The sequence below is a fragment of the Perissodus microlepis genome, chromosome 23, assembly GCF_051167445.1.
Source record: "Perissodus microlepis isolate ML-2025 ecotype Zambia chromosome 23, ASM5116744v1, whole genome shotgun sequence".
Lineage (NCBI taxonomy): Eukaryota > Metazoa > Chordata > Actinopteri > Cichliformes > Cichlidae > Perissodus > Perissodus microlepis.
In genome coordinates this window covers 1,045,342-1,062,545 of record NC_140482.1, presented here as the reverse complement: position 1 = coordinate 1,062,545, position 17,204 = coordinate 1,045,342, and the positions used below count along the sequence as shown (strand labels likewise).

Below are 17,204 nucleotides of genomic sequence, written 5' to 3'. Positions count from 1 at the left end.
GGAGTTTATGCAGGTGCAGAAAGTGCTGCTGCTGTAAGTAAGCCTAACAGCTTCCAGATCACTTATGTTTCTGGAAAGATGGTAAGAAGGGCATCACTGCTCATTTCTACAAAACCACTACACAGTACTAGGAGTCCACTAAAACCTACAAATGAAGAGTGATCATTTGTAATATTCTGGATATTTATGATTGAGCTGTTTGTATATATTAGAGCCATTTCTTATATTCTGTAACACTGTCATATATATTGTATTATGTCATTAGTTCAGTCAGTTATTGTTACTGTGTTAGAGTAACTGCAAACACATACTTTCATTAAGGATTAATAAAGTATCTGATTCTGATTAAATACACTGAAGTTACTGTAGGAAAAAAAACTAAATCAGCTGATTTTAAACTAAAGGGTTGGAGCTGCTCTCAGATTTGGTTCTTTTTTTAAATCAACACGACCATAAGGAATCATTTATGATGTCACTGGTAGAATACATGTATATAAACAACCTTTAAACTCTGAGTTAGCAGATCTCTTACATGGTCAGCTGAGCTCCATGATTGAAGAACATTGTTGCTGCAGGTCCATGACTGTAAGGTGGAGGTGTCTGTGTAACCCCGTCACTCCTCACAGACACACAGCTGAATGCTGCAGATGCTGCTCCGTCCTCTTCCTCCATCTTCTTGATGTCAGGGTGGAGTTAGTCTGAGAGGTAAACACACACACTCAGAGGTGCTGTTGTACTGGAAGCATCACACTGACGGGTTTCTAATGTTGGAGCTTTGGCCCTAAAGTCCAAACCAGTTATTTTAGAGGCTCAAAGTCTTTAAAAAACACCAAAACCATCACATTATTTAATAAGTACATGATCAGGTGGATGAAGGAACTCAGTGTGTTTGGGATCATCATCATGGTGAGGAGCCCACATGTTACGGCTCCTTTGGAGAGAAGCTGAGGATCACTGCAGGAAGTGAGCTCATGAAACCAAACTGCTGTTTGTGAGCAGGATGACTCTGTTATTGGACCTGCTCTGTGTTCTACATATGATCAATACTTCAAATATCTGTAAACATGTCATCTTATATTTGTTGCACTTGGTCACATCTGTCTTTAAAAATAGATTTTTAATGTCACTGAGAGTTCTTTTCTACCTTTATTGATTTATTTTGGAATAAATTAAATATAAAGGTGCCAAAAACTGCCTGCAGCTTCTGCTCTGTGACAGGAAACTACTGTCAGGCTCAAAATGACTTCAGATTATTCATCACAGAGTGTTTATAGATCACAGGACACGTTACAGTTTTACTGTCGATGTTTTAGTTTAAAAGAATGACGTGATAAGGTCTTACTGTGAATCTGCGCGCTCATTGGCTAATACCCTGAGACTGACAGGTGGTTATCCAATCAGCGTGCGGCCTCACGCGGACATAAAACTCTTAAAGTTTGTTTCTGAAGGGATTTTCAGATCAGACCTGATGTTTCGGCCTACAGCCTGTTTACCGATATAATCAATATCAGATATCAGAGCAACAGAAACCTCGGTGATCAGAACGCCGGAACTGAGAACAGGAAGTGGCTCAAACGTCGCACTTTCATAGTCAGCCTGAACTCCACTCACCGAGTTCCTGTCGCCATTTTAGTTTTAAAAGACGTCGTGATAAGGGCGGGTCTTACTGTGAACCTGCGCGCTCATTTGCTAATAACTTGAGGTTGACAAGCCGTTATCCAATGAGCGCGCGTCTTCTCCCAACATAAAGTAGTTTCGTTTGAAAAACCAAAGTCTGATTATTTTTGCCTCCACTGACGGAGCCTGTTGTTCCCGCCACAGAGAGACAGTAATGTCAGAGCGGTGTTAACACTCACCTGCATCAGCACAGCTCTCACTCTCCTGCTCTCTCAGCTAAACTCACTTCCTCTCTACTTACAGGAAACCAGCGCTCAGAGGAGCCGACCGGCCTCACGTTTCACCCACAGACACGAACAGCGTGGAATTATTTTATGTCATAAGAAGAAACATATTCATGTTAACACTCACCTGCCTCAGCTCCACCTTCCTCCTCCTGCTGCTCTGAACGGAGAATCAACACTTTCAATGCTCCTCCCTAAACACAGAGGATGCTGGGACTTGTAGTTTTTAAACTTCGTTCAGCCTTCTTTAGTCCATCCAGGACACGCACTGCATTTTGGGATAGTTACTAACCCCACATCTGGGGCTACTGGGTGACACCAAATGACTCCTTCAAATTACAAACATATATATTGTTTATTAATAAGCAAATATTATGCAAAAAAACTACAAGAGAGAAACAGGCAGACCAGAAAATAACCAACATGAAACATAACTGAGACAAGGAGACAAGGACACAGGGAAGGCGTCGTAACAAAACTAAAAACTACACATCAGGAAACCTTAACATGAGTCGTGGAGCAAGGAATACTAAAACTAAATAAACACAAAATAAAAACTATAGACACATATCATAACCAAAGCCACTGGGTCACCAGACCCAGGAAAACTAACACCAAAAGCTGCCTGGTACAAGGAAAAGTCACTGCTTTATTGAGAGAGGAAGAGAAGGATGTTCAGGTTGTGTTTATGCATCCATCCGGCCCTGCTGCAGGTTTCATCTGGCCGACAAAGGAAGAGAACTGCTCAGAGTGCTCAGAGTTATTGATGCACACAGAGAGTCACTGAAAATGTCTGAACTAAATACTCTTATATGGAGAAAATTTTAAGCTTTAATCTTTAATAATTTTGAGATATTCATGTTCAAACATTCCCCAGATTTCAGTGTGCAAAAAAATGGCCTGAAAGTGGCTCAGTAGACGATTTTATCTTCCAGAGTATTTAAAATATGAAGGTTCACAGCAATCATCATATATGTTCAAACTTTGTATTATAACATTTCTGGAGAAATCAGAGATAGAAAATAAAAGTTCTTTTTTGAGATGGGATGACTTTTGTTTTGTTCTTTCACACTAAATAGTTGAACGACTGAACACTTTCACTTTCATTACCTTCCCCATTTACAAGAAATCAGCTGAGATTTGGTGTGTGTGTGTGTGTGTGTGTGTGTGTGTGTGTGTGTGTGTGTGTGTGTGTGTGTGTGTGTTGTAAACCACCAGAAGTAGTGTATAGTGCTTTATCACACACATGCAGGCGCAAAGTTGACATAGTTGATGTGTCATAGTTGGCACATCTGTTAGTCGACTAATCACATAATCAAATATTAAAAATGACTTAATTAATAAAATCATTTCGAGTTCATGAGCCTCTCCCTGTCTGATCATCTTCAACAAAGAGACATTTTCTCTTTTTTGTGTCGTTGTATTTCGCATTTGGACACTAGGGGGCGATAACATTTAAACAAGGCATTCATTGGGTGTGCCAATAGTGTGTAGCAGTGTCTTCTACAGGGCTCGAGGGCCGGTGTCCTGCAGGCTTTAGATGTGACCTTGATCCAACACAGCTGATTTAAATCGCTAAATGACCTCCTCGACATATCTTGTAGTTCTCCAGAAGCCTGGTAATAAACTAATCATTTGATTCAGGGGTGCTGACCCAGGGTGTTATCTAAAAACTGCAGGACACTGGCCCTCGAGGCCTGGAGTTCTCCACCCCTGCTCTACAGGTTTGTCAGCACTGACCCAGTTAGGCTGGGCTGTCTCTGTGTAAGTGAAACTGAAACTCAATGTTTGTACTAAAGGCCCGGTAGTTATGGTTTTATTCTCTTCAGTTGTTAGTTTCTCCGGTAGTTTTTTAGAGTTGCCAGTAGAGGATACTTCACCGCTTTGTATGCCAGAGACAATGGGCAGGGAGGAACGTGGGCATGGCACAGAGCTTTTCTGCTTAGTTTATTTCCAACCTGTGTTTATGTTGATGTACTCTTGAGTTGTTGATGTGAACATCTTAGTAATTGAGGATTTTCTTTCTGTTCCTTTCAGAGACCACACCCACACACCTAAACCTGTATACTATGCTAACTAGAAGTTTTTCATTATTAAGTGGACTGAATATTTAAAAGAACACAAAGCAAACAAGAGAAAAGAGAAAACCAAAGAGGAGCCCATTCCCTGTTTAAGTCAGCTGGCTGTGATTTCTCTGCTGATGAAATAACATTGATGATTTTTGTCAGGAAGCACTCACAGCAGGTTATTAGCTTACAAACAGAACCTCTCCCCCACAGTTATTTCATAAAGAACAATGAGCACATGCAGTATAAAAACAGGCTAACTCCATCTGAAGTCATTTTCTGGTCCCACTTTCAGGCCTTTTTTTTGACATTAAACCCTGAGGCGATGCTTGAACATGAATATCTAAAAAAAAAAGATAAAAGCCTGAAATTTTCACAGGTCTTTTTTTTTTTTTAACCATCAAATGAATTTGTAATTTGGAAAAGCTGCATCTAAAAATGTCTGAGTAATGGCAACAGAAAAAAATAGTTGCTGTCCTGTAAAGTCGCATATTTGAGCACACACTAATAAAAAACTTTGCAAAACAAATCGTGACAATTGCTGAATGATTTATAATATTTAAAATAAAACAGAAAATGTTATTTCAGTTTTCATGCTGGATTGAACAAATATGACAGTTTTGACATATTTTGTCAAATATGTGCACAGGTATCATTTTTGAGACCTACTATACCTAATGTTTTGACAACTATTGGCCAATGTGATAATTCAGGTGAAGTGTAAAATCTCTGATGCATCCATTGGAGTTTAGAGGTTTAGAAGCACTGAGAGCTCAGAAAAGTCTGTGGCATCATACAAGAAGACGTTAGGGAAGTGAAGCAGTTTCAAACATATGAAGGATTTTCTCTGATGCTCCGTTTTCAGCCTTTTTTTGTTTTCTAAATGTGAATCTTAAAGTGTTCAGAGTCAGCAGGTGAAGTCGGGTTTCTCTAATCCTAATGTGGATCATGTCACCTGGTTCCTAGGTTTCATGACAGGTCAGAGGTCAGCGACTGTAACTCAGTTAGTTCTGTTAATGTGAACTCACTGAGTGTTTGTGCTTCACCTCTCAGACTGACTGAGGGTGATGATGGAGGACAGAGCAGAGTTTGCAGCATCCAGCTGTGCGCCTATGAGGAGTGAGCTGTCCAAAGGAAAAATCTAGACTTCAGTAATGAACCTGGACCCACAGGCACAAAGTAAGGAACAGTTTCTGCTGTAAGACTGACGACGACGACGATGATGATGATCTGGTTTACTATGGAGCAGGTTCATTGGCTAATAACTTGAGACTGACAGGTGGTTATCCAATCAGCGTGCGGCCTCACGGACATAAAACTCTTAAAGTTTGTTTCTGAAGGGATTTTCAGATCAGACCTGATGTTTCGGCCTACAGCCTGTTTACCGATATAATCAATATCAGATATCACAGCAACAGAAACCTCGGTGATCAGGACGCCGGGACTGAGAACAGGAAGTGGCTCAAACGTCGCACTTTCATAAAGTCAGCCTGAACTCCACTCACCGAGTTTCTGTCGCCATTTTAGTTTTAAAAGACGTCGTGATAAGGGCGGGTCTTACTGTGAACCTGCGCGCTCATTGGCTAATAACTTGAGATGGACAAGTCGCTATCCAATCAGCGCGCGGCCTCTTCCGACATAAAGTAGTTTCCTTTGAAAAACCAAAGTCTGATTATTTTTGCCTCCACTGACGGAGCCTGTTGTTCCCGCCACAGAGAGACAGTAATGTCAGACCGGTATTAACACTCACCTGCATCAGCACAGCTCTCACTCTCCTCCTGCTCTCTCAGCTAAACTCACTTCCTCTCTACTTACAGGAAACCAGCGCTCAGAGGAGCCGACCGGCCTCACGTTTCACCCACAGACACGAACAGCGTGGAATTATTTTATGTCATAAGAAGAAACATATTCATGTTAACACTCACCTGCCTCAGCTCCACCTTCCTCCTCCTGCTACTCTGAACGGAGGATCAACACTTTCACTTTCACTGCTCCTCCCTAAACACAGAGGATGCTGGGACTTGTAGTTTTTAAACTTCGTTCAGCCTTCTTTAGTCCATCCAGGACACGCACTGCATTTTGGGACAGTTACTGACCCCACATCTGGGGCTCTTCTCAGCTCTTTCCGGGGGTGAGGTGCCCTTGTACCTCGGGCCTCTGGGACTGGGGTTTGGTCTGCTCTGGTGCGACTGGCTGCCGGCAGGGCCTGCGGGCTCGTCGTCGCAGCCCCCTGCGCCCTCTGTACCTTGGCTACTGTGGTGTAATTGCATTGTACAGTAGATGTTAATGCAGCCGGTCAGCGTAGTTAGGCTGATGGCAGCTAGAGGGCGAGACCGGTGTGTTTTTGTATAGAATGTTATGTTATGTGGGGGCAGAGCAAGAACAAGAAAATAAAGTGTGGTTATGAATCGTACAGTGGACCCGCGTATAATTGAATAACACGACATGGTGTCAGAAGTCCTGTACTGATCCATATAACCTCGACTGAACGAACCTGTGTCTGGCGGAGCTCGCGGAAAAACGAGGGGAGAATATGGCGGATGAGACTGCACAGAGAGCACCGGCGGGGCCGAGCGCGACATTCAGCATCCAGCCACCGGAATCCTGGTCCAAATGGATACGGAGGTTCGAGAGATTCCGTCTCGCCAGTAATTTGAACGTCAGCTCAGAGGAAAACCAAGTCAACACGTTGATTTACTGCATGGGAGACGAGACGGACGATGTGCTTCGCGGTCTGAGTTTAACAGCGGAGCAAAGGACAACGTATGACGGGGTACGTGATGTTTTCCAGGCTTTTTTCATTGTGAAGAAAAATGTGATCTATGAGCGCGCCAAATTCAATATGCGCCGACAGGGAGAAAATGAGACAGTGGATGCTTTTGTGACAGCACTGTATGCGCTAGCAGAACATTGCAACTATGGAGTGCTACATGATGAGCTGATACGCGATAGGCTGGTTGTCGGTCTCACGGACAAACGGCTGTCAGAACGCATGCAGCTTGACCCAGATTTGACTTTGCAGAGGGCTATCAACATGGCGAGGCAAAGTGAAGAGGTAAAGCGACAACAATCCTCCTTGCGAGGTGACTCTAGAGCTGAGGCTTGCGATGCTAAGTCAGTAGATAGAGTGCATAAAATCAGTCGTAAGCCTGTTAGAACCAAACCGCTCCAGACTGATAGTCGTCAAGCTAAAACACGTGGATTCCAAGAAGACGGCAAAAAAGGGCCAACCTGTCAGAAATGTGGTGGCGCTCCATCCCATTCAAAGCAGGATTGTCCAGCGAATGAAGTGAAATGCCATGCATGTGGAAAAAAAGGACATTACAGGCGTGTATGCAGGGCACCAAAAACAGTGCATGAGGTTGAAGAGGATGAACATGGTTTGTTCCTGGGCAGTGTTAAGTGTGAGGGTGAGCCGTGGACTGTCGACTTAAGCATAAACAACAAAAACGTGTCATTTAAAATTGATACAGGTGCCGATGTGACAGTCCTACCCCTTAAGGTGTTTAAGGAGCTCTACAGACACAACCACCCCCCAGTCTCCACAAACCAACCAAGGCTCTGCTGGGTCCCGGGAGGAGTCGTTTGGATGTCGTTGGTGTCAGTGAGCTTGCACTGAGGAAGGGAGACAAAGAAATACTTGAGGATGTCTTTGTCATCAGACACCTGCACACTGCTTTGCTGGGGAGACCTGCCATTAGCAAGCTGGAGCTTGTGGCTCGTCTGGAGAGCATAACTATAGAGACGCTTAAAAAGTGCTACCCAAAGCTGTGCAGTGGTCTCGGTGAAGTACGTCAGCCGTACGACATCAAACTGAAACCTGGAGCTCAACCTTTTTCCTTGAAGACGCCACGGAGAATCCCGTTGCCTCTGATGGACAAAGTTAAGCAGGAGCTGGCCCGTATGGAAGAACTAGGGGTGATCAGCAGGATTGAGGAGCCAACTGATTGGTGCTCAGGCATGGTGGTGGTACCGAAGAAGACAGAAGATGTACGCATATGTGTCGACCTTACACACCTCAATGAGTCTGTGTGTCGAGAGAAGTACATACTGCCATCGGTGGAGGAAACATTGGGCAGATTGGCTGGTGCCAGCATATTCAGCAAGCTGGACGCTAATATGGGGTTTTGGCAGATACCTCTGACGGAAAGCTCAGCCAAATACACCACTTTCATCACACCGTTTGGGCGTTATTACTTCAAGAGACTGCCCTTCGGGATTGCTTCAGCACCGGAGCATTTCCAGAACAGGATGGTCACAGAGGTCACAGATGGTATGGAAGGGGTGGTTTGCCACATGGACGACGTGCTGGTCTGGGGCAGAACGCAGGAGGAGCATGACTCTCGCCTACACGCTGTGCTGGGCAGGATCCAAAAAGCTGGCATCACCCTAAACATTAACAAGTGCGACATCACGAAACAGCAGGTGACGTTTTTAGGGCATGTTCTCTCAGCCAGCGGTATCAGCCCTGACCCAAGCAAGACCCAGGCTGTGAGGGAGATGAAGGAGCCACAAAGTGTGAGTGAGTTAAGGAGCTTTCTGGGAATGGTTAACCAGCTTGGGAAGTTTATCCCACAGCTCGCAGAGAGGGACAAACCTCTAAGAGACTTACTGTCTAAGAAAAACTGCTGGAGATGGGACATTGACCAGGCTAGAGCATTTCAGAACCTGAAAGATGCACTCACATCACCGCCAGTGTTGGCCATGTATGACCCAAGCCGTGACTGCAAGGTGTCAGCGGACGCATCATCGTCTGGCTTAGGGGGTGTGTTGCTTCAAAGATGGGATGAGGAGTGGAGACCCGTTGCCTACACGTCACGCTCCCTCAATGCAACAGAACAGAGATACGCTCAGGTTGAAAAGGAGGCTTTAGGTCTGACCTGGGCTTGTGAGCGGTTCCGCAACTTTCTTATTGGCAAACACTTTCAAATGGAGACAGACCATAAGCCGCTGCTAAGTCTGCTGGGGGCACAAACTCTGGATGCGCTCCCTCCCAGAATTCAACGCTTTAGGATGCGCCTCATGCGATATTCCTACTCGATTTCGCATGTACCAGGCAAACACCTGTGGACAGCTGACACGCTCTCACGATCTCCAGTGAAAGCAAAAGAAACACTTCAAGACAAGGAGTTGTTGGAGAGAACAAATATTTACGTGGACATGTTGATGGACAATCTGCCAGCTAGCAACAATTTCTTGGAGCAGCTGAGAGAAGAGCTGAAGAGGGACAGCGTATGTGCTCGCGTGATGCAGCTGTGTGAGGAAGGATGGCCCACACATTTCAACAGCGAACCAGCGCTAAGACTGTACTGGGCAGAACGGGCGTTCCTCACCGTACATGATGGTCTGCTAATCAAAGGGGACAGGTTGGTTATACCTGCAACTATGAGAAATGATGTGCTCACCAGACTACACGAAGGTCACCAGGGAGTGGTTAAGTGCAGACAGCGAGCACGACAGTCGGTTTGGTGGCCAGGGCTAAGCCAGCAGATAAATGAGCTTGTCCTTAACTGTCGGACATGTTGCCAAGTGAGAGAAAACCACACAGAACCGCTGATGCCATCACAGTATCCGGGGTGGCCGTGGCAAAAGCTAGGAGCCGATCTGTTTATGCTGAGAGGGAAAACCTACCTTCTTGTTGTGGATTATGCCTCAAGATTTGTTGAGATTGCCCCTCTCACACCTTCAAGGTCAGAGGACGCGATCCATCATCTCAAAGGGATTTTTGCACGTCATGGGATCCCCGAGCAGCTGGTAACAGATAATGGGCCACAGTTTTCAGGGGCAGCTTTTGAGACATTTGCAAAAGTGTATGGCTTCCGTCACATCACAAGCAGCCCGAAATATCCCCAAAGCAATGGCGAAGCCGAACGAGCAGTTAAGACTGTCAAGAATCTATTGCGGAAAGCTGCTGATCCACACTTGGCTCTGCTCGCTTACAGAGCCATCCCACTGCAGAATGGCTATAGTCCAGCCCAACTCTTGATGGGGAGACGGCTTCGCACCACGGTGCCAATACTGCCATCTCTGCTTGACCCCGCACTTCCTGATAGTGTGGTTGTCGCCCGGAGGGAAAAGGAGAGGAGGACTAAAGAGGCACAGTCATATAACCTTCGTCATCGCGCACGCAGCCTCGACAGGCTCACTCCAGGCCAAGAAGTGTGGATAACAGACCAGAGAGCCAGCGGCACCGTTATTGGCAGCCACTCCACACCATGATCATATCTCGTGGAGGGACCTCGTGGGACAATTAGGCGGAATCGCCGGCATCTTGTTCCCATGAAACACTCTCCAGACCAAACTGAGAGCAATAATGGGGAGCCAGAATCTGCAGAAGCCGGGGAGCAGTGCTCCACGGACATGCCAGAGACAGTTTCTCCAGAGCTTCCATCTACACCCAGAACCAGATCCGGAAGAGTGGTTGTGAGACCAACCAGATTGGACTTGTGACGGATAAGATGGAAAGGACAGTTTTACACAAGAATGCCCCTCTTTCGTAGTATTGTTTGCACAGTAAGGGTAAAAGTGTAAAAGCTAAAAGGTTGTCATTTTCAAATATGCATGTTCAGAAGTTGGGAAATGCTGGGGGTGTGACAAGTTAGCATGTAAGAATTTGTGTTACTTAACAGGTTAATTAGAGTTAAGATTTTCGTTATATAGTATTCCTTACAGGTAAGCGCAGGACCAGACCTTCCAGCCACAGAGGCAGAATAACCCTCTAAGGTCTGGTGAGTCAATGGTAGTCTACCCATTGATTCTAGAAAGGGGAGATGTGGTGTAATTGCATTGTACAGTAGATGTTAATGCAGCCGGTCAGTGTAGTTAGGCTGATGGCAGCTAGAGGGCGAGACCGGTGTGTTTTTGTATAGAATGTTATGTTATGTGGGGGCAGAGCAAGAACAAGAAAATAAAGTGTGGTTATGAATCGTACAGTGGACCCGCGTATAATTGAATAACACGACAGCTACTGGGTGACACCAAATGACTCCTTCAAATTACAAACATATATATTGTTTATTAATAAGCAAATATTAAGCAAAAAAACTACAAGAGAGGAATAGGCAGACCAGAAAATAACAGACATGAAACATAACTGAGACAAGGACACAGGGAAAGCATCTTAACAAAAATTTTAACACTTTTGCATGTCTTCATTTTTCTGACTTCAGTTGGCTTCAGTCTGACTTTAACTGACTGAAAACTTTATTTGAACAAAGTTAACACACTTGCATTCTCTGTATGTTGATAAATGTATGAAAACATATAGGGCTTTGGAGCGTGATGTCACAGGAGGCGGGCCACGCCCCCCGCCGCCATGACAGTAGGCCAGACAAAGGATACAGCTTCAGCTATGGTTCGTACGTGTTGTGTAGTCGGTTGCAACGTTAGATCTCACGATCGTGAAGGCAAGAAATTGTATAATGGGCTATCTTTTCATCGTTTTCCATCCTGGCAGCAACGTGAGGGATCCCATGTATCCGATATCACCAAACAAAGACGCCAGGCATGGATTGCAGCGGTGAGACGAGCGGATATCGAGTTCCGTGCAATCCCCAGCTTTTTGTTGGTTTGCTCGCGGCATTTTCTCTCCGGTGAGTTCTAAATTAATTCATATCACTATTAAAAGGCTTTTAGTGTTTTTTTTTTCAATGCGCTGCGGTCATAGATAATGAGATAAAACATGCTAATGTGTGATGCTGCAGAACCACGTCATGTCGACTGAGTAGCTTTTGATTTGGCATTATTGCAGGCAAACCAGCATATGAAATGGATGTAACAAATCCAGACTGGGCACCAACACTGCACATGGGGCACGACGACAAACCTGTGTCAGACTCGGACGCAAGGCGTATGCAACGGAAGCGAAAAAGAGCACCCATTGCAGGTAAACACCCCCCCCCCCCCCCCCCCTCTAAAAACATACTAAATTGCTCTTATGGTACACTAATCCGCACATAACTTAAAGATGAATCACACACCTGTCATTGTAATATTGGTGTACATTAACCTTATGTCTATGCACTATTTTTATCTTACAGGCTTGATGATCGATGGTCTGACAGAAGAACAACAACAAAATAACCATGTCATGGAGGCAGTGGACAGCAGTTGTGTTGGACAAGTGGAGGTTGACGTACCAGCTGCAAATGTGGACAGTGGTGATGGGAGTGACAGCGTCACGGAAGCTGAAGGGCAGACGAAGGATTGTGTGTGCAGTCAACAGGGCAGAGCAGAAATAAACCGGCTGTTGGAGGAGAACAGACTGCTTCGAGCACAGTTGCAAAAGACAGAGCTGAATGAAACTTTCTTAGAGGACGATACCGAAAATGTAAGATATTACACTGGACTACATTGTTATGCTGTCTTAATGTCCCTCTTCAACACTGTCAAAGATTTCCTGCCAATATCGAAGAAACTGTCAGGTTTCCAAATGCTCTTACTCACACTAATGCGTCTGAGACTTGATCTTCCAGTCCAGCATCTTTGTCATCTATTCGATGCGTCCCACAAAACACTGTCTTCTGTCTTCACCGATACCATTGATGTTTTGTATGCCCGCTTAGGAGCACTGGTGCACTGGCCTGATTCTTTCATTTCCAGGGGATGGGGGGGTCGTGCATCAGATAAACACATCACAGAGAGATGTGGCATTCTTCAAAAGCTGTTACCAGGGGACGTAGTATTGGCTGACAGAGGCTTTGACATCAGAGATGCTGTAGGAATGATGTGTGCGGAGGTCAAGATTCCAGCTTTCACAAAAGGCTACTGTCAACTTGATGCAAGGGACGTTGAACAAACGAGAGCAATTGCCTACCTGAGAATTCATGCTGAGCGAGTAATAGGTAGTTTGCGCAACAAGTTCAAAATGTTACACACTACAATGCCAATCTGATTACTCTTATCATGTGAGGCTGAAGACACAACACTTCTTGATAAGATCGTTAAGGTTTGCTGTGTTTTTGTTAATATGTGCCCCAGTGTTGTTGTCAAACCAGGGCCAAATGACACTTGCTCCTGTTGAGTATTCTTAAAGCTGTTTTTTTGGATGTACAGTACATTGTAAATAGTTGTACTTTGTGTGAAGTTGTTTTAATAAAACAAAAAAGAATAGTATATTTGTTTGTTTTTCTTTATTATAGATCTATTCACATGTACACAGCAATCACATAAAAATGAAATGCAAACTATTTACATCGCACCACACAGCTGTCATCAATCTTTAACCACAACATGAAACATTACAGGCTATTTAGAGCAGCACGTTGTTTCGAGAAGTATTTCCCAACAAGTTCAGGAAGGCACACTTTACGAAAGAAGTCTTGTGCTTGCTTTAAGCGCGGTTTCCAGAAATCCACAGCAGGGAAGACGCGAATCACAGCAAGGTCTCTCTGTGTCCACACAACGAGGTCACAGTGGTTGGCGCCCGTAACAAAGATTTGTGTTGAAAAGATTTTTTCAAAGTACCGTCTCTTGGCGTCTGGGCACAATCGGTCGCGATACAGCCCTTTGTCTTTTGCGCTGATTTTGAGCATGGTTCTGGCAGTCCCGACTCCAACACTGTGCGCTTGTTTTGCTTTCTGGCCTACTGACATGGCGCCGAGATCCCACAATGCACTGCGGCGTGACGTCAACTCCAAAGCCCTATAACATTTAATCAGCGTCAGTTTTTAATTTGGATAGAGGATCATCCAGTGTCTTAACAGACAGCCAGTTGGATCTTGACTTTTTTGATCAATAACCCTCATTTTAGAAATTCCAAATGACTGTCTTACTGCATCCCACCTCAGCAGCGATGGCGCGCTGCGAGAGACCCTGCTTATGCAGTACAACAACCTGACCGCGTTCAAGAAAGGAAAGTTGTTTTGCCTTTGCCATCAGAACGTAATGACAGTTTGACTACCTGACAGTAAATGACAATGAATCCACATTTTTGCACAGATTTGGCCTTTTAAAGGCATGTGGTCCTAAACTTTTGAACAGCTGTAAAACAGCCTGTTTCGGTTTAAGCGCTGTTTTCAATAAATTGACCAGCTCATAAAAAAGTTTTGTCTCACTCCCATTTCTTCTTGTTGCATGTTGAAGCTCTACTTGGAACCTTGTTAAGATCCAACTATGCACAATATGATTTTTTTTTTTACAATTTTTCAAGTGGTCTTAAATTTTTGATTGGGACTGTATAAATATTTGCTTTCAGTTATTCACAGTGAGATAATGTCAAAATAAATGGAATAAGTGAAAAATGACTTGATTGCTCCACATATTTCTGCTGAATGGTGTTCTAAAACATCCGTTCTTCAGTATTTTTAACTTGCATATATTTAAATTTATATTTCAATAATGCTGACATATCTCCTTTTTCAGTGTAATGGTTTAAGCTCAGAAACATCTGCAGTATCTATACATGAAGTTTATGTGAGTAATTGTCAAATCCAGAAATATGGAAATTTATTTCAGAACTTTATTGCATAACTTACATATTTTCACACACACAAACACACACACACACACACACACACACACACACACACACACACACACAGATCTCTTTATTAAGTAGTGGGGTCATGTGTTCAGCATCACGTTGTTGAGTGCACAGTGCTCTAGCTCGAAGTTCATTGCTCTAAACATGTGAAGACCACAAAAACCAAAGAGTCACTTTTAGCATTATGACTCATTCTATATGAATCTTGCCAGCCATACAAATGAACCATTTGAAACCTGTGTGAATGCTTTATGCTACAGTGATACACTGAATATGCCACTAAAGCTTCTCTTCTTTCTGAAACTAATTGAAATGTGTCTTTATCACAAACAGTAAAAAAGTTATGGTCATATAAAGAACATTCATGAAACTGTCAGGCGGTGGTAAAGAAAAGGTTGATACAAGTAAAGCACAGTTTGGTCTTACCGGCTGCCACATAAAGTGTGGCACTGTTTTTTATTTTATTTTTCTTTACCTTTTATTATTACACTCACTGACATGAAAATGAGCAAATGAGTATGTTTTATGTTTGTATGTGAGTCTGCTCAACGTTTCACTTTAAGATTGTTTTAATACAAAGGAACAGGCAGTCATGTACATGCACTTCCTTTACAGAAATACCCTCACCAGCATGCACCTCTGTGAGTGATGCTACTTTAAGGTCAATATAACTCTTTTCAGTACATCATCATCTGTACTGTCAGCAGCAGTTACACTGTTACTCTGACACCTGGACAAATATGGATGCACTGAAGTTGTACTTAATTCTTCTTCTACCACTAACTGCAAGCTCAGAAGATTTAGGGGGACGTAATGTAAAAATCTGATTCATAATGTAACATTGATTTTTTAATGATACTCCAGCCTCTGTTTTTTTTTTTTTTTTGATTGTAGAAACTGTTGTGAAAACAACAGGGAAGCAACAAGATGTCACTCAAATATGCACCAATGAAACACAGAGAATCATCACACTGATTGTTTGTAAGATCAGAACTCAGAGAAGTGGAGGCGAAAATTGTATTCTGCTGTATGAATATGGACGGGGCTTTGAGCAGAAATGTGACTCAAGGTTCACACTGATGAAGGAAAATCAGACTGAGTTTCTCCACCTGATCAATTTCACATCAGAGGACAGTGGGAGCTACTCCTGTCAGTGTTCAACTCCTGATGGAACAAACATTCTCCATCTTAATGTCACTGTGGAAGGTAAACAAGGTAAACAACAACCTATTTTCTTATTTTAACCATTAATTATTTAGCAATATAAAGTCTGTACTGATTTTAGAAGGTGACCTTCAGGATTTGTTAACTTTACAAGTCAATAGTCATACATCACACTTAACCTTTGTTCACTAGTAATGCCAATACTTCTTTCATTTTTCTAACAGCTGCTTTTCTCCTCATACAGAATCAAGCAGCAGGTCTGGAACAGAAACACTTCCTCTTACACTGATTTGTGTAACCGTGTTCATCATTGTGAGTTTAGTTATCTTTGGATTTAATTACACACGACTGTGCGACAGGTAAGAAACTACTGTCAGAGCTGTGTTTCACATGTTTCACGATTTACCTTTTAACACGCTTCATAACTTTAAAATGTGATTCTCTTTGCTCTTTTCATTTTGGTTAATCCACTTTAGCTGAAGGTAATTTTGATGTAACGTCTTCCTCAGCAAGACCCTGCACTACTGTTCTCATGTTTAAGTGAATTAAAGTCAATTAGCTGCCTGATAATAATCTATCAGACATATTGATCATGAAAAAGTCATGCTAACATCATTTGTTATCCAAAGTGGCGGTTCAAGGTCAGAAACATCTGGACTGTCAGTGAAGGAGACTCACGGCTCTTTGCTGAGTAATTTCCTTGTAAAGACAAAGCAGCAGGTTTAAAGTTTGTTTTATATCCAGTTCTATTTCAAAATGTTGGCTGAGGCTGTTTTTGTGAAGTTACTTTGATTCAACATACCTTGGGTCACCTTGAGTTTGTTATCAGACTTTTAATTTTAGCTTACAGGATGAAAATGTGCAAAATGACCTTTACACAAACCTTCAGCATCCAACAAACGATCTCTACCAAACTGTCACCTCAGATCACCCAAAACACAATGCAACTACAAATTAAGCACAATAGGTGTTGTTGTGATTAGTGTTGGCCTTTATAATCAAACTCTTTAATCTATGTAAATTTTAACAGTTATATATAATATATTTATATATAATATGTGAAATAAATAATAATAACTGTAAGTGGCACATGAGCATTAGTGGTCTAAACTAAATTGTTTTGGATGATCATTACATGCCTTTACTGTCACTGTTTTGTAGTAACTGAGACCATTCAGTCACGACACTCCAGCTCTTTGAAACAGGTTCACAGATTTATACGTGTATACTCTGCATAAGCGTGTTAACAGTATACAAATGCAATAAACTGTGTCAAATATGACTCCTCCTGTAGCATTTTTAATGCACATTCCTTTTACTGTCATTGTGTTTAGTCACTAACAGATGTTCTTGATTGTGATGTGTCATTACTTCAGACTTTTCAGATTCTAACAATAATTGTAATCACCATCCAGATACACAGAGATATCAGTCTGGCTCTCTTAGTCGTGGCTTAAAAAGTGTTGGTGAGGAATGAAAAATTACATCAAAATTTAAAATGTTTTTCTTTTGTATTTAAGTGTTTGTGTTGTTTGACTTTGAGACTAACAAGAAACAACAGCTTACACTTGCATTTCTATTACAGATATT

General features: G+C 42.9%; 2 protein-coding genes across 6 annotated transcripts in view; one reads left to right on the top strand and one right to left on the bottom strand.

Moving 5' to 3' along the window:
• LOC146360627 (NACHT, LRR and PYD domains-containing protein 12-like) overlaps nucleotides 1-5,957 on the bottom strand; it is a 62,819-nt gene extending 56,862 nt beyond the window's left edge. For 3 of the 5 annotated variants that reach the window (XM_084921220.1, XM_084921221.1, XM_084921224.1), the window contains exons 1-3: nucleotides 5,893-5,957; nucleotides 2,029-2,230; nucleotides 533-698 (exon numbers count right to left, since the gene is read on the bottom strand). In XM_084921220.1, the coding sequence (XP_084777346.1) occupies nucleotides 533-672 (140 nt within the window). In that variant the 5' untranslated portion in view covers nucleotides 673-698; nucleotides 2,029-2,230; nucleotides 5,893-5,957. The remainder of the gene's footprint in view (nucleotides 1-532; nucleotides 699-2,028; nucleotides 2,231-5,892) is intronic. The other 2 variants (XM_084921222.1, XM_084921223.1) reach the window with 1 other exon arrangement.
• A 5,325-nt stretch (nucleotides 5,958-11,282) lies between these two features.
• Nucleotides 11,283-13,081, top strand: LOC146360626 (uncharacterized). The gene is made up of 3 exons (XM_084921232.1): nucleotides 11,283-11,559; nucleotides 11,718-11,852; nucleotides 12,007-13,081. The coding sequence occupies exons 1-3, from the start codon at nucleotides 11,283-11,285 to the stop codon at nucleotides 12,858-12,860; spliced, it is 1,266 nt and encodes a 421-aa protein (XP_084777358.1). The 3' UTR covers nucleotides 12,861-13,081.
• Nucleotides 13,082-17,204: the final 4,123 nt, after the last annotated feature.